Raw genomic sequence first — 22,258 nt, 5'->3', positions numbered from 1 at the left:
ATTAGTGAATGTAGGTTAAGACTCCCCAGAGCTCAGCTTGGGCCTGCTCCTCTGAATCTGAATCTGAACAGCCGCTCGCTGCCTCCACTCACACACACTCACACACACTCACACACACAAGCCCCCATAGGCCTCAGTGCAACGAAAACACACAAACATCCGTCACACAACCTGGGCTCTTCTATATCGTTTACCACAGGGATGTAGTAGTTTTATGGGTCACAAGATACTGAGGGATCTTCTGTCCGAGAGCAACAACACAACGACCACGTTATTATGATTTTATTTTGCTTTTGTTTGTTTTGTTTTTCAATTATTTTGTTTTATAAAGTCAGAAAAATATGATTTTTCTGCCGAATCAAATCATCTCCATGTTTGTTTTTTCCTTTTTGCACGCTGTATTTATTGCTTTTGTGAAACGTGTGTGTGCATATGTGTGTTTGTGTGTGTGTGTGTGTCTGTGGATATATGTGTGTGTCCGTCCGCCTGCTTGTCTGCTTGCCTCTCTAGGTATGGAAGGGCCCATGTCTCACCGGGCCCCACTCGGCCCTCCCTCCGCTGCCCGTTTCCACCGGCGGCGGACCTCCGGCACCAGAGACGAACGTTACCGATCAGGTACAGAAGCTACACCTGCAACTACACCTGCAGCTACACCTGCACCTGCACAACAGCCACAGGCGGCCGCATCACTGCTGAAAAGAAATCCTCATTAATCAATTATGTGAAGCTGTTTTTCTTTTTATACTAGTTATTCTGTTACTGTTGCTGTGGAGTCTACTTAATTAAACAGACACTAAAGAATAATACTGTAGCTGACAGGATGTGTTTGTCATTTTAAAGAGTCCTCAAGCAAATATGTATCGCATTCAAAAACACTTGATCCATAATGCAAAGAATGCACTTTATTTATTATGACTTTTTCTGTTTTGTAAGAAATCTCATTCAAACTTAATTTACTCAGTTTGTGAAAAACTGTGATATTCAACACCAGGATTATTGTCTCCTTCAGAGTCACAGAAGTGTTTTCACAGCCTGAGAAGTGTCTGTTGACTGATGTTAATGTTAAAGGTGCAAGATGTGAGAGTTGACCACCTGTCAAATTCAAAATAATTAGGAGCAGCATGTTGCTAACTACTGCTAACTGTAGCTGCCATCTAGGGAGTTCAGAGAACCAGGGGAGCATTGGTGTGTACAAGGAGCTGGTTAGCATGCTAGCTTCAGTATTTAGCAACACAGTACATAGCCCTCATAATGTCAGAACTGTTATTCACATTCTGTTGATATTTTGCAGCAAATCTTCATAATTAAAACAATTAATTGATTACCAAAATAATTGACAATTTATTGCAGCTCTCACTCAGTCAGGTACATTCCCTCCTCTGCCTTTGTGTGAATGAATCTCTCTCTCTCTCTCGGTCAGACGTCCACACCGAGGCGGTGCAGGCCGTGCTGGCGCGACATGTGGAGAGGAAGGTTGCCGTGCCGATGCCTTCCAAGAGGCGTTCACTGGTGGTGCAGACCTCCATGGATGCATACACGCCACCAGGTGACGAGACACACACCAGAACACACACCTGCACTCCTCCTCAACACACTGCAAACATATAACCGTAAATCAGTAAATCTGCTGCAAAGAGTTAACTCATTGTCTTTTGATTTTGAATTTTGTGATCTTTAAAATGATCTTTGAAAGTAAAAAAGGCACTCACACACACACACACACACACACACACACACTCGTACACACTGGTTATCTGAGCTGAGCTGGGTTGTACAGTACTAAGCCTAAAATGTGACCCGAGTGAAGCTGCCCAGTGCCCAGACGGGATTATCTTGTAATGCTCCGTCTCTGCTTCTCAGGCGCTTTTTTATTCCGACAGAGAAACACACTCATTTCACCAAAAACTGCAAACAGGCACATTTCCTGGGGTATGACAGACTTACAGTAAAAACAAACCTCAGACAGCTGTAATGTTGGAGTCAGTCATCTACTGTAAATGTAGCCTGTCATGAAAACTAGGAAAAACACTGATTATTAGCTGCTTTTAAAATGTTTTGGTGCTCTCTGTAACCACAGGAAGTTGGCTGAAATGGGACGGGGAAGTTGACCTTTACCTCAAATATGAGCTCATTAGATTGAACATAATCAGAGTTGAAAACATAATTTGGGTGCTGATTGAATTTTAATGAAGGAAATGTAATAACTTTGTTCACCGGTGATTTGCTTTTTAACCTTTGAGAAAATTCTTGAGTGGATGTGACGTTGCTCCAAAGCATCACGTAACTCAGCAACGCGCGTTTTTACGCCATTCTGCCTTGTATATTACTTAAATTTAAGGATTTCTGTTCACATGTGTGTTTACTGGGCCTCCCTGTGCCTGCCCCTCTGTGTTCAGATGATTAACTCTGATTTAAAGAATTGAATTCAGTCTCTGTGCTTCTTCTCTGAAGTGCAGCCTGAAGCCAGTTTTAACTAAATTGGTTCTTGTGGCTGCTCGACATGCGCTGACTAATTATTGACATTTCGGGTCTTTGAGCCTGAGAGTCGGCAGTCTGCTCTGCCGCTGAGACGTCATGAAACTTGAACGGTGAAAAGTGGTGAATCACGGTCTGCCGCCTGACTTTGAACCATTGTTTTACTGAACAGAGACAATCAACTTTAAAAACCCCAGTTCAGATCTGTTCATCATTAAAGGGCTCACATGTGGAAGCTCGAGTCATGTCGGCTGATTGGATAACATCTTAAATCTCTGTTGGGATTTTAAAAAAGGATTATTGTCCTTTATGACCCTGACCTGCTCTACACTTACTGACACCACATGGCCAAAAGTATGCGGACACCTAAATATGTAGTAGTTGAAGATATCCATCCTTTGCCAAAACCATTATTCACATTAACTGAGTAACTTTTACTACAGCTCTGTTTTTGAGCTGTGACTACAGCATTCGTGAACCTGTGGTTTCACAGCTGAGAGTTAGACTGGAAAATTGATGCAACTCAGCTTTCTGTTTGGTAAATTTAATGCAGGAACCAACAGCCAATTAGCTTAGCTTAGCATAAACACTGGAAAAAATTGGAAGCAGCTAGATTGGATCCGTCCAAAGGTTCAAAAGCAAAAAAACACCTGTACATCTCACTCATTCACATGTAAATCTTGTTTGTTTATTATGTATTTATTTATTAAATGCCAGTTTCTGGCTTTACGAGTTGTGTACAGGTTCACATTCATTGCGCATATGACAGTTACTGTTGGCAAGAACAAGACTAAACATATTTTCCCAAAATATCATACTCTTACTTTCATGTTCAGTATTTACCCTGACTCATCATGTGGTCAGTTTACGATACGTTCTGTTAATGTTGTATGAAGGTTTCCTGTTTTGTCTGCATACATTTCAGTGCTGCTAACTGTGCTCATGTTGTGTTAAAGTTTTCTATAACAAATAATGGTTACTGACTCTCACTAGGCCTGTCCCCCCTGTGCTCAGACTCGTCGTCGGGCTCAGAGGAGGAGGCGGGGCCAGGTGACGACATGTCGGGCATGGAGCACTGGATGAGCCGCCCTTCCCAGTTAGGCCCCGCCCACCTGGGCTCCACCTCCTCCTCGTCCTCGTCCACCCAGAGCGGAGGCAGTGGCAACGCCGGGCGTCTGGCCGACTCGCTGGCGCACACGCACATCTCGCACCTGGCGCACACGCACCTGGCGCACACGCACCTGGGCCAGTCGCACCACCAGCAGAGCCACCTGTCGCAGTCACACCACGGTGAGTCGCAGTCACCCCCATCTACCAGTGTGATCAGTGTGCAAACCTTCGTATAATACACCTGTGCTGTATGTCCGCATGCAGGTATTGGCCACCTGTCTCTGAAGAGGAAGGGAGCTCTGAGTGTCGCAGAGAACGGAGGATCTCTGCGACGATCCTGCGAGTTTGGATCTGACATGTTGTGGCCACCACCGCTGGAGTCAGACGGTAGGTCCAACACATAAATACTTACCGGAGGGTTTTAATCAGATTTAAAGGGACGATTTGTAAGATATGGCCAGAATTGTAGTTCTCAGAGGCTGTGTTCAGTCCCAGTTTGGTGTCCAGTTGTGTTCACTGGGAGGCCAGTTGACTGCAGTGACTCCTCTGTGATCTGAGGTTTTGGTCAAGGCAGACTCACATCAGCTAATAGAGCCACTTAGCTCCACGGCTAACTGAGCTACTTGACAACGGCAGCTAGTCTCTACAGCACAGAGCATAGTGAGCAGCAGTTACTGCTTATGCTGCCCCCTATAGTTTTGGAGCTACCTTCAAATTCTGCCCAATTTTCCAAATTACACATTAAATATCAGCTTCAGTAAATAAATATGACCTTTAATTGTTGGAATGAGTGTCAGACATTTCCAGGAAAGCAGACAAAAGCTCTGAACACTCTACTGGCAGTTCCCAATAAATGTGATTTATTAGAGCATCGTTTGGTTACAGATCAAGACATTAAACAGAGATCTGATCTGTTAAAACCCTTTGAATGGGCTCTACACTCTGTTAGCGTTTGATTTTAGGACATTCACAAGCTTCTTTTAAAAAATGATTTGCTTTGTGGTTTATTCCCGGATATTTGTGTCTCGGAAATCATCTGATTAAAAGCAGGTTTTGTGCAGAAATCGTACACTTTGTATCATAAAATGTGCTTTCATTTAATCATGAGTAAACAAAGGAAGTATTGTGTTGGAACAGGTATTGTCCTGAATAGATCTCCCGCCATGCCAGACCTCATTCACTTATGTGTTTGCCAGGGACGTGACCCACATTCACAAAGAAAAGGACCATCGTATTGTTTTTTAATTGTCCAGAAGAGCAATTAAACGAGTCACTTGACAAAGACCACAGTGATAGATATGAACAATGAGTCAACACTGGCTGTTTGTCGAGTTTCCGTCTACCTCTCTCATTGCTCTCAATCCGCCTGTCTGCTCCAGAGAACCACTCGGCCCCCCCGGATGTGACGGGCTACTCGTCGGACTCGTCCCACTCCCGCCCCGAGCGTCACCACATGGCCAATATGGGAACCATCGCCAGGAACACGCAGAAGTATGGCAATGCAGAGCGCATGGAGACGGGCGATGGTAAGAGTCATTTCCTGTGCTGTGTCAAGCGCTGTCACACCTTTAGCTTGCTCCCGACTGGAGCCTCTGAGTAAAGATGCTGACAAAAATAGAAACTCCTCAAATTGGACCACCACCTTGGAGAACTGACCAATTACACCGTCTTCGTTCATGTCACTCCCTTGGATGAACAGATTGGACTTTTTTTTTTTAAACACATTGTTTTTAAGCATCGCTGTTCTTTTTCAGCATGCTTCACAATCACGCAGTCACAGTTAGGAAACTGAGAGCTGTTCAGAACAAACACAGTCTGGTCCATTCGAGCTGAAAGGACTATTCTCAGTGACGCCTTCGAGACATTTGAACTTCTATCTTACAAAACTTGCCGTAACACTTGCGGTTTTGTTATTGATCAGGTGATGAGGACTGTCCTGTAAACAATCCGGCACTTTTCTTTTCCACTGTGCAGAACTAGCCCAAATCATCCTCCTCACTCGGTGTGTGTGTGTGTGTGTGCGTGTGTGTGTGTGTGTCTGGGGTTTTCACAGGTGTTCCAGTCAGCAGTCGCGTGTCAGCTAAAATCCAGCAGCTCGTGAACACGCTGAAGCAGCCTCGCAGACCTCCGCTACGAGAGTTCTTTGTCGATGACTTTGACGAACTTCTGGAGGGTTAGAAACCGTCTTTGATTCTGCACAACGCATGATTTAAGTTACAGTGTGTCATCCAATCTGTCTTCATACTTGGGAGTCATGGAGGATTTCCTTTCATAAGATGATTAATTGTGTGCTCAGGTGTTCAGCTTCAGTTCACCTCATTCCATCAAGATATAAAACAAGCTTTTGTGGAAGGGGACACGACTCTTTGCTGGTGTTTCACTGCGCGAGTGCAAAAGCTCAGAAGTAAAGGAAGGAAGTTTGTGGCAGTGGTGGAATGTGACTAAGTGCAGTGATACAAGTAGAAGTACTTTCCTTGAGTCGTTTCATGTCAGTTCTGCTCCATTACATTTAAAAGGATATATTACTTTTTATACCTCATGGATATCTGACAGCTTTAGTTAAAAAAAAAGCCAATTAATTAATTCAAAAATAAGATTTTTGCACAAGAAACGTAGAGAGTTTAGAAATTAAAGTACAGCTGCAATGATTAGTTGATAGCAACTATTTTGATTGATTTAATTGCTTCAGTCAAATGTAAACAAATGTGAAAACTTGAAGCTTTTCCTTTTTATTATTTAAAGTGGAAATGGACATCTTTTTAACTTTTCCCACCTCCTGCCACAAAGACATTGTTAGCAAAATGGCTTCCACTAATGGCCTGACGAAGCAGGCAGGTTTAGTTACTGATCTAGTAGAAAGATTGCCGGTTTTAAAGCGTCTCAAGTCCCGGCAGTAAGAGGAAACACAAAACAACGGGGGAACAGACTTTGACACAACACCGGAGCGCTCTCCATCGAGTGAATGTCCGTCCGTTCACTCTTGTTTTACCTCGGTTTCTATCACTCTCCCTCCTCACCTTCTTTGCCTCCTCCATCAGCGGGGTTCTTCTTCTTTTGCAGTGTAAAGTTTCCACAGTTATTCCAGTTGTTCCACTGTTACCTGGAGATAGTGACCGGGGGAAACAATGTTATTCAACCTTCACTTTTCTGGAACAAATTGTTGCTTGGTGGCAGACTGAGTAGCGTAGTAAAAGTGAGACGACGTCCTCGAATGTCTTGTTTTGCCCACAACCCAAAGATATTCAGTTTACTGTCATAGAGGAGGAGAGAAACCAGAATATATTCACATTTAAGGAGCTGGAATCAGAGAATTTAGACCTTTTTTTCTTAATAAATATGCAAAACGATGAATCAGTTACCAAATAGCTGGAGATTCATTTCATATTTGAGAACTAATCCATCAACCGTTGCAGCTCTAGTGTTGCTACTTAAGTAACTAACTGATTAAGTAAGTGATTCAGGACTGCAGTATTAGTACGTTTACTTAAGTAAAACATCTGAGTACTTCCTCCAAAACAAACATTGCTGTACGGCAGCTTAACGCAGAGAGAGAGAGTGAACAGAAAGTAACAACACAGTTCAGTCAGTCAACTCACATAGAAACATTTATTTACGTGTTGTTACAGCACTGTAGTACAGTTACTGCATGTCCGCCCTCTCAGCTCACCACCTCGTCACTCCCTGCAGTAATCATTTGTGCACGGAGAGAACGATTGAGGAGTGATGATAGCAGTCCTCCTGGGACTGAAGTCAGAGCCTGCGGCTGGATGCTGAGGTGGTTGGCGAGGCTTAATAAAGCAAAGCATCAGCATCAGTGAAGGTCGGAGCGATACTTTTAGAGCAATGAAGCAGAGCAGAGGTGGAGCTGGACAGCTTAGATAGAGTGCAAAACAGAGAGGATGTATTGGATAGATGAAGCAGAGAGTGAGGAATGGGCGGAAGCACTGCAGCCGGTCTGAACCGGCTCGCTCTGCTACATTTTTATTAAATTCTACATTAAATGTCTAATTAAATTAAACGACTCGTCCTTTTTTATATATTTTGTTTACTTGCGTACTTATATTATCCCAAATGTTTCCAACAATGTTCAAACCAGAGAAATCCACAATTTTACTCAAGGTGCGTTTTATTTGGTCGCCTGTCGCTATAACTTCACAGAGAGAGTCGGAGGGTGAGGAAGGAAGTCGGCAAACAAGCCTAAACATAACGTGAATAAAACTTTAAAACATTTTAAAGCATTTTACACCCGTCTCCTCTCTACGTATGTTACGTTCATGAAGTAAAGTCCATTTCCCCTCCAGCTCCAGTCAGCAGTAACATTACAGAACAGAAACACCCGACAGTGGAGGTCACCTCCGGATCACTGCTGCAGTCAGGTTGATAAACAGGAGTGAAGATAAATCCACTTTTTAATCCCACAAGTTAAAAAGTCATCTCTGAGCTCTCCTCCCGTCAGTAAACAGCTCCGGATCAGAGCAGAACCTGATGAGACTCCAGGTGTTTATTCCTCAAGAAGGTCTGGATCTGCCCGGCCGTCTCAACACAAGATACAAGATTTGGTATAAAATGGGCTTGTGGATTGTGGAAATGTTGAGCCTTTCATAAGTTTCAACTGCAAAAAAGTATCCACTAAAAGATGTCTGTCACACGCCCTTGTGTCAGTGTAAAGAATGATTTCCATCTGAAGAGACATATGGGATAGATAACAGGAACCAGATGATGATCAGCCCGTCTCATACAGAACACAAAGTTCTTCACCAGCTATGTATGGACGTATATTTCAGGAATCTGGAGCCCACAGATCTCTGAGTCTGAGGCTGCTCTGCTGTTTGCTCTCACCATCTGGCTGCTGTTTCTATCTTTGTCTCCTCCTTTCAGTCAGAAATCTTTCTCTTTACATACCTTGTTTTTTAGTTATTGAGTTATTTTTTTCAAATAACTGGGTTCATGTGGTGGTTAATTCACTCTGGATCCACATTTTATGACAGTGGCTTTAGGTTGAATCCCTCCTCTTTGCTGCCTCCTCTCAGCCGTCTAAAACTAAACATTAAAGGGAATCACTTGTCCAGTCGCACATTTTACACATCCCCACACTGCATCTGTGTTCACCTCATTAATTATCGGTGTATCTGAGTGTGATTACAGCTTCTTTACAGCTGTCTCACTGCCACTGGCCTTGGCTAAATCTTTCCATGTGGTGTTTTCACTAACAGCAAACAAACTGTGAGTAGTAAAGGTTTGTGAGCCGTGTCACTCATGACATTATCCGTCCTCTCATCTCCAGTCCAGCAGCCGGACCCGAACCAGCCGCGACCCGAGGGGGCGGAGATGATGCCAGTGCGGGGCGAGGCGCTGGGGGTGGTCACCAACTGGCCACCGTCACTGGAGGCTGCGCTCCAACGCTGGGGAACCATCTCCCCCAAAGCCCCCTGCCTCACCAGTCTGGACACGGCTGGGAAGCCCCTCTACGTTCTCACATATGGTAACCAGACGCTCCTCCAGTTCAATCGGTCTTTTACAGTATTTCATTGTGCAGCAGTGAAATGAGATAATTTCATGATTACAAATTGGGATACAATATTAACCTTTTAAGACAGATCCTGTGTCTGAATTTAACAGCTAGGAATTTAAAGGTGTTAAAACAACGCACTTTATATTTTTTCTACGTGTTATTAGTTGAAATGAAATGAATTGTTCTGTACGGAGGCTACTGTCCGTACTTTGTCCGTATTTCTGCACGTTTTCTGAAAGCTTACGGATACGGATCAACGGAGCAGCACCTCTGGTAGTTGCAGGGGGCAGTGTAGCAGTGTAGCCAATAGTTCAAACGAGACTCGACCACAGGACAAGATGAAGAAGTTTTTGAACGTTGGTTAGAAGTCTTTGACATCCTGGTCTGCAGTTCTGTGTCTTTAATGATAACCTGAAGCCAATTTAAGTGTTGATGGTAGACAGGTGTGCAGCAGTTCCAGCACAGTGTCGGCAGGGAGTTTCGTTCTTATTTTAACATAATGCATTAGACATCACTTCAAGTGAAAGAATAATCCACCATAAAACAAAACTGATCCTCCAGAGACCTGCTGAAAACTCTATCATGTCATCACTTTAGGGAGTTTTTTTCTTTTATCGACTGGCCTCAAAATAGAAGTCCAAGAACACACACTCATATCCTGTGAACTCTCTCCCTTTCTCCCTCTCACACACACACACACACACACACTTACGTATCCTGTGTCCTGCTCCCTGCAGGAAAGCTGTGGTCTCGCAGCATCAAGCTCGCCTACAACATCCTCCACAAACTGGGCAGCAAGCAGGAGCCCATGGTGCGACCGGGTGATCGGGTGAGTCACGCTCCTCCACCGCCTCACACAGGCTCTGGTTTCTGGTCTTTGTGCTCATTTCACTGAAGCAGCGTTGTTAGTTTCTCTGGCTGGTGGTGTTCGCAAAAAATCAGATACAAGACCTTCATTTATAAACCTGATTATTACGTGTTTAATTATATGTTGCTTGGGTTTGTAAGTTTTTGAAAGCAAGCTGTTTTTATTTGGCAACCAGCTTTTTACAATTGTTGGAAATATGCTTATTTGTAGGGCTGCGAAAAATCAAAATATAATATTGTGAAGTGCAATATCCTGCAGTCAACAGCTTTATTATGAAGTACTGTAGTTCTGCAGGGATCTCCTCACCTACAAATCTTGTTCTCCAGCAGTAAGAAAACATTTGTGTTTGCTACAAACCCAACAAATGACACCACTCTAAGTCTTTTAGCCTAGCTTAGCATAAAGACTGGAAACTGGTGGAAACAGCTAGCCTGGCCACCTGTAGTCACCTCTAAAGCTCAGATTAACACCTTACGTCTCACTTGATTAACCTGTTCATAAAAGAGTGATTCCTCCTGTTTCCAGTCTTTATGCTAAGTTAAGCTTTTTGTCTGCAGGCTCCAGATTCATGTAGAAGGGACAGATATGAGAGTAATGTTGAACTTCTTATCAAACTGAAATGACACCAACTAACTACAGCTCTCAGTGATTAATCGATTAGTTGTCAGCTATTAAATAATGACAAAGAAAAAAGGTCAAAACTCTCTGAGTCCAGCTTCTTAAATGTGAATATTTTCTGGTTTCTGTCCTCCTCTATGACAGTAAACTGAATATCTTTGAGTTGTGGACATAACGAGACATTTGAGGACGTCATCTAGGACTTTGAGAAACACTGATCGACATTTTATAGACCAAACTGCTAATTAGTTGAGAAAATAATCAACCAATGAATTATCGCCATGAAAATAATCTTTAGCTGCAGCCCTGACTACAACCTACAAAGTTTTTTTACTGGCTCTCGTCTTCCCTCTCCTCTCTCAGGTGGCGTTGGTGTTTCCTAACAACGACCCTGTGGCCTTCATGGTGGCCTTCTACGGCTGTCTGCTGGCTGAGGTGGTCCCCGTTCCTATAGAGGTCCCCCTGAGTCGCAAGGTACTTCCTTGAATCCGCCTCGACATTTTTCACATTGTAAAAGTCACACCTCGTCACCCGGCTGTCTGTAGCTTATCTGCAGCCATCGCTGCTGCTCTCCAGTCCCTTTCCTTTAGTTTCCAGTTTGACATTATTCCACAGGATTAGTTTCTCGATCGGACGTCAGGTGATTTGATTTTGTAATGTTAATCCTCTCTGCTCGGGCCACGTCAGTCCTTCACCTCCAAACTCCAGGAGCCAGATGCACCAGACTCTGTGGAGATTCACGAATAAAAATGTGCATGCACCTGATTCTGTTTTATGAATCTCAGTCATCGTGGAAATGGTTGAATGTGCATGAGCTTCAGTTTTACTATTTAGAAACGTCCTTAAACATCCGGCCGCATATCAATACTTGAGCCAGCCGGCTGTGTGTCATCAGTAAAGTTCTCGTCTACCTGTAAGGCATCATCGCAGTAATATCTCGATCATCATTATTCATTTTATTTCATTTTAAACATGCTCTAAATCAATACATAAATAAATGAAGAGACAAATATTTTTTAATTTGGTGTTTTGTGACCAGAGAAAACAGAGAAAAGGGGCTCTGGTGTTCACTTTTACTCAAAAGGTAGAAAACTTTATATACCTGGGAAAAGACTTACGCGTGTTTTTTGTGCATACACATCGTTTATACATCTGTGTTTTGTTTCGGTTCTTTTTATGTGGACATCTCAGTGTCTCTGCACTCTGTTGAGACGATGCTTTATCTTCGGTCTCAGCTGTTTGACATCAACACGTACATCTGAGGAAATAATCTTGTCTGTACAGCGAGCAAAAAAACATGTCAGAAACTTAACAAGTCTGACAAGAAAGAAACAAGCCCTCCTGCTGCCCTGCCATCAGTCAGAGACATACTGTCATCAGTTAGGTTTCAGCTGTTGATCTTGGTGCCAACACCTCCTGGGACCCAACATGTCAGCAGGAACGTTCCCACTTTGACAGAAAGCTTTCTGCAGGAGCCTGTGACAGAAAAACAAAATGCTTTAATTAAAGGACTTTATTTCGCCTCTCTGAGACACGGCTGCTTCTCTCTGCATCGGGTCAGCACGGTTACACGCTCGTTACTGCTGCAGCACAAAATGCCTTTTGCTGCACGTTGGCTGCCTCTCATGAACCCTTCCCCCATTCTGCATTTGTGCTGCAGGATTTTCCATAAAATGAGCGTTTTGGCTGGAGAAACAGTGCAGCAGCAACCAGCACCTGTGCTGTGTGTGTGTGTGTGTGTGCACGTGATGTCCTTGTAGAAGTAGATGAAACACCACAGTACTCAGTGGAATATGGAGTCCACTTAGTCTTATGTTTAAATTCATTTATTGAAAGTGAGAACGTGAAGAAGAGTATAATCATATTTTCTGGTGACAAAGTGAACACGGAGGTCTGCTCTCCCCCACCCTCTGTCGTCCAATAGGATGCCGGCAGCCAGCAGATTGGATTCCTATTGGGCAGCTGTGGCGTTACCGTGGCGCTGACCAGCGATGCCTGCCACAAGGGTCTGCCCAAGAGTGCAACAGGAGAGATCCCACAGTTCAAAGGTGAGAGTGAGAATCATCAATCATCGGCGGATTGTAAAGGCCTGATGTTTGTGTGTGGGGGGAGGGGAGTCAGAGCACAAGATGAGAACACGAGGAGAGAGAGAGAGAGAGAGAGAGAGAGAGAGAGAGAGTTTTGATGTGTTTTAACCATCTGAGAGCTCACACTCAACAAAAAACTCAAAAACATTCGCAACTAGTTTCAACACATTTATCTGTTGTTGTGTTTTGAAATGTTGACTGTGAAACAACAGGTGTAAAAATAATCTCATGCTTTGTTATTTATAATTTGGGAACTTAATTAGAGTTTGTTACTCCGAGAATGAGGTCTGAGATTAACTGAAGGTGTGTTGTGCATGTTAATAAAAGTCTGTTCACACTGTATCCACATCTGTCCTGAGTGATCGGATCAGAAGTGGACAGCTCTTTACTTTATTAATCTCAAAGGAAATTCTTGGAAGTACAGTCCAAATCACTGAAGGACCGTCTACTCAGCAGGAGAAGAAGAAACAACAGTCAGGATGGATCACACGCTGTCTGATCTCCTCGTGGTTCACTGTGATGTAAATGACATGTTAGGTCTCTCATAACCTGCCAATGTTAACAGCAGATGTCTGTTTCAACTGATCCAACCATTGAACTAGTAACCTCAACATCACCAGACTCCCTTAACAAATCGTCTGATTTTAAAAGTTGCTGTATGAGGAGAAACATAAAAAACTTTGTGAAACGCAGTCTGCAAAGTTTCTTCTTTCTTTGTGTAAAAAACATCATGTCTGTTTGTTCCAGTAGAGCGGGGAAGTGGTCATTCGAGACAAACTTTTTAGTTCCTTCTTGTAGTTCCTTCTTTTTCTTTCATTAATTTGTTAAAATTGTCACCTGAGTCTCTCTTTTCAGTTTTGATTATTCACATTTATAAACTTCTCTCTCTGTCTCCGTGTCTCACGCTCGCTGCAGGTTGGCCCAAGCTGCTGTGGTTTGTTACGGAGTCGAAGCATCTTTCCAAACCTCCCAGAGACTGGTTCCCTCACATCAAAGACGCAAACAACGACACTGCTTACATAGAGGTGAGTCAACAGGGGAACCGACTCATGATAATGGTGAAGTGTCGTCTTCGCTGTGGACACTTGAACAGAAGCTTTGACCTCAAACTGTCTGTTGATTTAAACTGTTCATTCCTCTGGTCGCCTCACCAACCGCTGTATATGAAAAAGACAAATCTGATCCGTCTGTTGTTTCTCTCTCAGTATAAAACCTGTAAGGACGGCAGCGTTCTGGGCGTCACGGTGACGAGGATCGCTCTGCTCACACACAGCCAGGCTCTCACCCAGTCCTGCAGCTACACCGAGGGTACGCACACACACACACACACACACACACACCTGGTTCAGTCTCCAGGTCATCATCTAATCCGTCTTTCTCCTTTCTCTGTCTGCAGCCGAGACCATAGTGAACGTCCTGGACTTTAAGAAGGATGTGGGCTTGTGGCACGGCATCCTGACGGTAAGACCTGCCTACTAGAGGTCAGAGGTCAAGACGTTCATTTCCTGTTTGCTTTTCACAGTCAACTCTGACATCAGGGGTGAAATCAAAGAAGGCAGGAAAATCATAAGATCAGTATAAATCTAAAACAAATTATATGACTTTTAAAGCACCGAAAAATGGAGTACGATCGTTGAGTAGGACTGAACGTTTTCCCCAGTCGCACTGCTGCGGCTGATTTTCAGCACATCCGATAAAAAAATATATTTTAACAAACAAAACGACAAAAAACAAGGCATATTCGCACGTATACTTCCAAAAGTACTACACATATCCCCGTAAGACAGGGGAAAACATTTTCCTAATAATTTCCTTTACAGCGCAGTACAATACTTGCTGAGCTGAGCACAAATCCATAGAATTGTTTCAAATCAATCAAAGTCGGAGTCGACAGCGTAAGTTTATCTTAACATACTTTTCACATTGGTTTGTTGTTTTTTTATTTTCCACAAAAATACCTGTAAAACACCCAACAACAGTCAGGATTTCACATCCTCATCGTTTTTGATACACAAACTTTATAGACTCTTAAGATGTAGATTTAAGAAGAAAAACAGTAGCCCTGTAGTGACATTTTGCAGCCATTTTATATAGTATTCCTAAATAAAATTACTGTTTTAAATCTCAGTTTTTCACAGTAGAGATACATCAGATGTTTGGTACCAACGGATCCAACGTGTGCTTTGATCCAGTATAAATATATTTAGCATATCACAGGAGTGTTACACTTACTTTTGTGATGTCTTTTAATCAACTTTGTCTACCAATTAAGGCGTGATAAATATGTGAAATTAAAAAAATGTTAATTTTGTCACATGTAGCCACATGATTGGACAGTTTGTGTTTCCACCTCGAACAGAAAAAACATCAGTGGGGTTTTTCCTTGAGATACTAAATACAGTCGTTAGCCATGTATGGGTTAATCTAGAGTTTGTCAGGCACTTTATAACTTTATTCCTTCAAATAAACATTTACAAACTGTGTTAATAAATGTAGGCTGGTGCACCTAAATGAGAAATTTAGACACACTCATGCAGCCGGGGTAAAAGTCCATCTGGAGCCCTGTAGTTGCCTGACTTTTTAAAGTAAATGGATGAATAAAAACCATCCACCATTCAGTTTTACAATGTCATTGTGTGTGTGTGCCGTGCAGAGTGTGATGAACATGATGCACGTGATCAGCGTCCCCTACTCGCTGATGAAGGTCAACCCTCTGTCATGGATCCAGAAAGTCTGCCAGTACAAAGGTCAGACTCACACTCCACCTGCCACTCAGCTCAGTCGACTCTCTCCATTCACCTGTCCGTCAAACAGATTAAATGCTAATTTTCTCTCTGTCTGCCTCCGTGTGTGTGTGTGTGTGTGTGTGTGCGTCTCCCCCTACAGCCAAGGTGGCGTGTGTGAAGTCCAGAGACATGCACTGGGCTCTGGTGGCCCACAAAGACCAGAAGGACATCAACCTGAGCTCGCTGCGCATGCTGCTGGTGGCTGACGGATCAAACCCCTGTAAGGTCACGCTCAGCCTCACAGCAGAGCTCTTTCACTAACGGGGGAGTTTAGAGAGGTGTATTTGAGATAGAGAATGTCAGAGAAATGGATAAACTCTCTTGGGAAGTCGGGAAACTGGGTCACTTTACAGGAATAGAGCAGGATGTGTCCGACTATGCACATTTTGGTACAATAAATGGTTTTCAGCCCAACTGGAGTAGAAACGAGGCTGAAATACAGCAGCGAGAAACCAGGAAAAGATATAACTTTCTGTTCCATAATGAGAGTTTTGCATGTTTTACCCCTTTAAAGGTGAAGTTTCATAGTCCACAAAACATTTCTGGAGCTTCACGGCAAAACTGCAGTGCAGCGTTCTCCTAAACAACTGAGGGAGATGGGGACAGGTACCCATCAGGTTACTTGCTCTCAGAGTCAAGCTGGAGCACTTTAGCAGCTTGTAGCACTTAATTCTCATCCGCTAACATTCACATGGACCCGCCCGGCTTCCAAAACAAAGAACAGAGAAGCTTGGATCACAGCACACACATAGGAAATATGACTTTACTCTCTGGTCAGGATGCCATTACTCCCATATATCTTTATGTAGCAAAAGTGGTTTGCCTTATTCAAAATCTCATATAAAAGGCCTTTAATTAATCATTTCAGACCCCTAGGTTTTGAACCAGTGGACTGAACTAGCTATCTGGGGATGTTTTTCTGCAAAATATGTATTTTTATTTTTGAGTTTTAATGACATTTAGCTGTATTTTTACTAAGTATTATTATGCAGGAGTTTTACTTGTAATGAAGTATTTTTTACACTGTTTTATTTTTGCTGAAGTAAAGAATCTGAGTACTTTGACCAGAGCAATGAAAACAAGAAAAAGGTTATCAGTAATAGTTTTTGAGGATGAAACATTGACAACCATCAGTAGGAAATGAGTGTTGTCTGATGTCATCCAGAGAGACGTGATTTTCAAGCTTCAGCTGATGTCTGAGGTTTGTGTAAAAGTAGTTGAACAGCTGAGTTGAACCCGTTGTGACAGTTTGTGGCTGTTTGTGTCCGTCAGGGTCCATCTCCTCCTGCGACGCCTTCCTCAACGTCTTTCAGACTAAAGGCCTGAGAGCCGACGTCATCTGTCCCTGCGCCAGCTCCCCCGAGGCCCTGACTGTGGCCATCAGGAGGTACAACACACACACACACACACACACACACACACACACACACACACACACACACACACACACACACACACACACACACACACACACACACACACACACACAACCTGGCTTTACCTACACAGAAGCACAAATATGCAAACAGTCTCAGACACACTCACCTATCCAAACGCTGTGAATAAAAATTCACGCAGAGAAGAGCATCCGGATAATTTCCCTCTGCAGCACACAGACCCATCACAGAACGAGCCTGTCTGCACCTACAATAACTAATCAACCAATCACAGATCAATAAACAGATCTGATAAACTGCCTCCAGTGATGTCACTCAGTGGCTAAGTTGCATTGTGGGTAATGTAGGCACCAGGTTTTGAAAAGGAAGAAGAATGTGTGGGATATATAGGGTGATATCTCTGCTTCTTTAAGCTGTCCACAATGAGTCCAACAGTGTTACAGGACTGAACTGAACTGAACTGTGGACTGCTTTCAAAACCTGGAGCCTACATTTCCCACATTACACTGTGTGACATCACTGGAGGCAATTTATCAGATGACATGCAGCTTCATCTGGAGCCACAAAAGGTTTTATGCAAAAGTGAAAAATGAAAAATGTTACACTTATGAACACACTCCTGTGTGTGTGTGTTGTGTTCAGGCCAGTGGAGGACAGCAGTCAGCCTCCAGGCCGAGGCGTCCTGTCCATGCAGGGTCTGACCTACGGGGTCGTCAGGGTCGACACAGAGGAGCGCCTGTCGGTGCTCACCGTGCAGGACGTCGGGACTGTCGCACCAGGAGGTGAGAAACTCACTGCAACATGTGGCCAGTTTGTAACTTCGACCATTCGGGACTGTCGCACCATTATAAAGTCGTATTCTTGTTGTGGACGGCGTTCAATGTAACATCAACAAGTTAAGGTTCATATAACAGATTAAGATAGTTATGAGTATTGATGAACGTGTATGTGCAGTACGGTGATGGTTCTGGTTCTTATGTGTGTGTTCTTGTACGTGTACTTTAAGTACTCGGCCAGCTGTCCTCTCTGTTCCTCCGAGGAGTTAAACTGTCGGCCTTCATTGTCGTCACGCACTGAATGGCAAAAAATCCATTAAGTCCATTAAATCGTAAAATTAGTTTGGAGGGTGTGTCGATGTGCGGCCTCTCCTTTCATCAATGTCCAATTTCAGGAGCGCTCTCTCTCCTCATGACTGAGCGAGCGGGCTGAGGTTCGTTTTCCAACGCCTGAAAAAAGCAACAAAGACGGGAGAGTTTTCAATATGACTCCAATCTCTTCTAATGAACTTTATTTAGTCTGTGGGGACAAAGTCACACAGATAGTTTAACAAGGTAATGCAGAACATAAAAAAAGCTGTTAGGACATAAAATATCAAGGTGCTTATAAAGAACCCAAAGACACCAGTGACTTTAACACTCAGCTGACATGTCATTGGACCGACGTGAACCTGATTTTGATCATTTAAAGTGAAAACAGACTTCACGAGTGTTTCCAAGGTGCTGCTCTCGCAAAGACGACCAGATTGTTTCCTTTTTCCTCAGAGTAGCAAAACCTCCAACAACAACGCACACAATGTGAGTTTATTTATTCATTTAGTCTCTAAAGGAGACGTACAAGCAGATAGAAATACAGTGTGGACACATGGCCGCTCTAATCACTCACCTCATTTACTGTTGGCAGGCAAAAAAGTATAGCGAGCATGTTGCCGTAAAATGAAATGTAGTGTGTAATGGCGTCTGTCACCTCACCTGTCGTATTCAATGCTCTGTTTTGTTTAAACACGTAAGGAGGGCTGGTTCAGTTGTGTGTACACTTGCAAAAAACACATCATTTTGTTGTGGTCAGCCACATTTTTTGATGCTCTGCACTCAGAACACTTGAAGGTCAGAAGTCGGTCATTTCAACTCGGACCTTCTGACCTCTTACTTTGACCTGAATGCAGCGTTGACTCGGTGCTGGTTCTGGTGTGACCTTGTGATGAAGGTGTTTACACTCTCTCTCTCTCTCTCTCTCTCCCTCTTTGTGTCTGTGTCTCTCGCCCCTTCAGGCCTGGCATGTGTGGTGAAACCAGAAGGCGTCCCTCAGCTCTGTCAAACCGATGAGATCGGTGAGCTCTGTGTCTGCTCCATCGCCACCGGCACCTCCTATTACGGCCTCACCGGCATGACCAAGAACACCTTTGAGGTGTGTGTGTGTGTGTGCGTGCAAACAGTGTGTGTGTGTGTGTGTGTGTGTGCAAACAGTGTGTGTGTGTGTGTGTGTGTGTGTGTGTGTGTGTGTGTGTGTGTGTGTGACTTTAAACATGAGGCAGGTGCACATGTTTTGCTTTTATGACATTACATGATTGTTGGTGTCTTTGCAGTCAACGTTAACACCAAAATGATGAAATGTAACCAGTGGTGAAATGTAACTGAGTACATTTACTCGAGTACTGTACTCATGAAACGATGGTTTGACTGATTAGTCGATGTCTGTGCGTGTGTTGCAGGTTTACCCGGTGAGCGCCAGCGGTGGGCTGGTCAGCGAGTACGCCTTCGTGCGGACCGGCCTGCTCGGCTTCATCGGCCCCGGCGGCCTCGTCTTCATCACCGGCAAGATGGACGGACTCATCATGGTGAGCGGGCGGAGGCACAACGCCGACGACATCGTCGCCACGGCACTGGCGGTGGAGCCAATGAAATTCGTCTACAGGGGCAGGTGAGAGGGAGCTGGAGGAGGGATGCTGAACTTTTTCTTCGTTAACTTCTCTCTCTCTTATTTTATTGACGTTTAAGGTTCGTTTCCACCGAGATGTTATTGAGTTTGAGTCATTTAGTTCTGTTCTTTTTTTAGATAATATATTTTATTAAAAGCAATTATTTCATAATATTAAAAAGCCGATAAGAGTATTGATAAAGAACAGAACCAATAAGGCTGTCAGTATGAGAAGTATTGATTAAATCCTAAAGATACCTATCGATAGCAGGGAGGGACTGAGTGTTTTACAGTGCAGAGGAGAGACCGTCCGGTCGATATATTCACATGAAGAGTTTTTCACATCATTCCCATCGACAGCAGTTGAAAACCAGCCAGATGTCCAGTACTGGAACATTCACTGTCACCCTGATAAATGAGCGTTCTCTCTGCACATAATGGATCTAATAAAGTAGAGCGATAGTGGATGAATCCAGAAACAGTAACGGAGCAAAGCTTAATTGTGTCCACGGCCACCGAGGAGGAAATTCATCTTTTAGCTGACAGCTTTCAAGAGTTATTTAAGGTTCAAGCTCACAGTGAAGTGAATTTACCCAAGTACTGCACTTAAGTACAAGTTTGATGTACTTGTACTTTACTTTAGTATTTCCACTCCACTACATTTTGGAGGCAAATATTGTACTTTTTACTTCACAACATTTATTTGATAACTTGAGTTACTAGTTACTTTGGAGATTTCCTGCTGCATCAGAGCCAAAGAAGCACATTTTTAATAGAGCGTTACTGCAATTTGATTTTTGGGGCCAAAACTGAAACCAATATAAAAGTGATAGTTTATATACGTATGCAAAACATATAAGATTCAGCGCATCATGCTGCACTGTGGTTTTTATACATCACTGCAGCTTGTATGAGAACGTTGGATGGTCTTCTTTGTACACTCGGTGGTACAGTTTGCATGAACTGCCTCCTTGTTCATGTTCTCTGACTCCTAAAGCTACGAGCAGCTGCAGTTTTTGCACCTCCATCCTGTTGTGAGTTACAGAGACGCCTTAAACTTGATTATTTGTCAAGTATGGAAGATTTTAAAAGTAGGATTAAAGACTATTTAACCACTGACTGCACATGTCCTGTTACTGAACACTGATAAATGAATTGTCTCGATGTAATTTGCTTTTTGCTTTAAGTCTTTATCTTGTTTCATCAAGTGAAACGTTCTGCTGCTGTCTTGGTCAGACCTCCCCAATAAAAGAGATTCCTGATAAAAAATAAAAACGGGTTAAAGGCACTGTGTAGTTGTAAGTGTGGTTATCAAACACACGGAGGAAGAATATTTAACAGTCTCACAATAAACTTTATTGTCTAAGATAACAATAAGCGTATCGTCCCAGCTCTGATCGTCAGCCAGGACGAGACGATAACAAACTGTTAAATTAATCTCTGCGATAATAAAAATCATGTCAGGGTGTCGAGCTGATTTACTGCAGGTTTGATGCTGTTAAATAAGTCCTCTCACTCCACATACGAAGCAGCCTTAGAGCTTCAGATGAGGCTGACTGATCAGTATATATCTCTAATGTGTCAGTTTTTATGGCACTTTGAAGATGAGGTGAAAGTGAGGGCAGCCCTCTGAGCTGCACTGACGGATGTTTTCCTGCTCCGTCCCTGCAGGATAGCCGTGTTCTCCGTGACGGTGCTGAGGGACGAGAGGATCGTGGTGGTGGCCGAGCAACGACCCGACTCCACCGAGGAGGACAGCTTCCAGTGGATGAGCCGCGTGCTGCAGGTAGATTCGCGTCTCACGCGCTGTGGCTGGTGCTGGGTGTCCAACTTCACCCACATTCGCATGTTGTGTCCCTGATTGCTTCTTGTACAGCAGGATCTGAACTGACTGTGAGAACAAACTCTCTCCTAATCAAATGGTTTCCATGGAAACAATCCGACATCTCCTGTTACATTTTGATTTACTCGAAGCCTCCGCACGAACAGGGAGAGCCGTGGACATTTAAGACGGCTGTTTCTTTGCTCAAACTAGCATTTTTCCTTTAAATCACCCAGCGCTGGCAGAGTGTAAGATTGATTATTGATCATAAATCACTTGATTAAAGTGCGATGAAGTTGTGTACAATTTATTTACAAGCATTTAAGTGCAAACGTTGCTGCAGGCTCTTTAACTTATGTATGAATGCCAAATAAAATAAAGACAGCCCCAACATTTTTGGAATCGGATCGTCTTGAAAAATAGATTTCCTGATCGCTGGATAATCCCTCTGTCCTCCTTCTCTCAGGCCATCGACAGTATCCACGGGGTGGGTGTGTTCTGCCTGGCTCTGGTTCCGGCCAACACTCTGCCCAAGACTCCCCTGGGAGGCATTCACCTGTCAGAGATCAAGCAGCTGTACCTGGAGGGGGGGCTGCACCCCTGCAACGTGCTCATGTGCCCCCACACCTGCGTCACCAACCTGCCCAAACCCCGGCAGAAACAACCAGGTGGGAACAAGTTCATATCCATCTGACAGTGGGTCTGTGACTGGTGTGTTCTAGCTGTTGATGTGATCGTGATCTGATCGTCTGTGTGTGTGTGTGCTGCAGAGATCGGACCTGCCTCTGTGATGGTGGGGAATCTGGTGTCAGGGAAGAGGATCGCTCAGGCCAGCGGCAGAGACCTGGGACAGACTGATGACAACGACCAGGTGAGATACACACACACA

General features: G+C 43.7%; 1 protein-coding gene across 1 annotated transcript in view; it reads left to right on the top strand.

Annotated features, from left to right (window-relative positions):
• LOC141014972 (disco-interacting protein 2 homolog C-like) overlaps positions 1-22,258 on the top strand; it is a 49,949-nt gene that overhangs the window by 13,606 nt on the left and 14,085 nt on the right. The window contains exons 3-24 of the mRNA XM_073488918.1: positions 511-615; positions 1,421-1,546; positions 3,469-3,765; positions 3,850-3,972; positions 4,965-5,111; positions 5,639-5,758; positions 8,870-9,067; positions 9,835-9,926; positions 10,947-11,057; positions 12,508-12,631; positions 13,586-13,695; positions 13,876-13,978; positions 14,067-14,131; positions 15,324-15,417; positions 15,557-15,676; positions 16,729-16,843; positions 17,496-17,635; positions 18,901-19,037; positions 19,342-19,550; positions 21,219-21,333; positions 21,836-22,037; positions 22,140-22,240. Coding sequence (XP_073345019.1) covers positions 511-615; positions 1,421-1,546; positions 3,469-3,765; positions 3,850-3,972; positions 4,965-5,111; positions 5,639-5,758; positions 8,870-9,067; positions 9,835-9,926; positions 10,947-11,057; positions 12,508-12,631; positions 13,586-13,695; positions 13,876-13,978; positions 14,067-14,131; positions 15,324-15,417; positions 15,557-15,676; positions 16,729-16,843; positions 17,496-17,635; positions 18,901-19,037; positions 19,342-19,550; positions 21,219-21,333; positions 21,836-22,037; positions 22,140-22,240 — 2,954 coding nt within the window. The remainder of the gene's footprint in view (positions 1-510; positions 616-1,420; positions 1,547-3,468; positions 3,766-3,849; positions 3,973-4,964; positions 5,112-5,638; positions 5,759-8,869; positions 9,068-9,834; positions 9,927-10,946; positions 11,058-12,507; positions 12,632-13,585; positions 13,696-13,875; positions 13,979-14,066; positions 14,132-15,323; positions 15,418-15,556; positions 15,677-16,728; positions 16,844-17,495; positions 17,636-18,900; positions 19,038-19,341; positions 19,551-21,218; positions 21,334-21,835; positions 22,038-22,139; positions 22,241-22,258) is intronic.

This window comes from Pagrus major, chromosome 19 (genome assembly GCF_040436345.1).
Source record: "Pagrus major chromosome 19, Pma_NU_1.0".
In the NCBI taxonomy this organism is placed as follows: Eukaryota; Metazoa; Chordata; class Actinopteri; order Spariformes; family Sparidae; genus Pagrus; species Pagrus major.
Note: the sequence above shows the minus strand (reverse complement) of the source record. Positions and strands in the feature narration are given on the sequence as shown.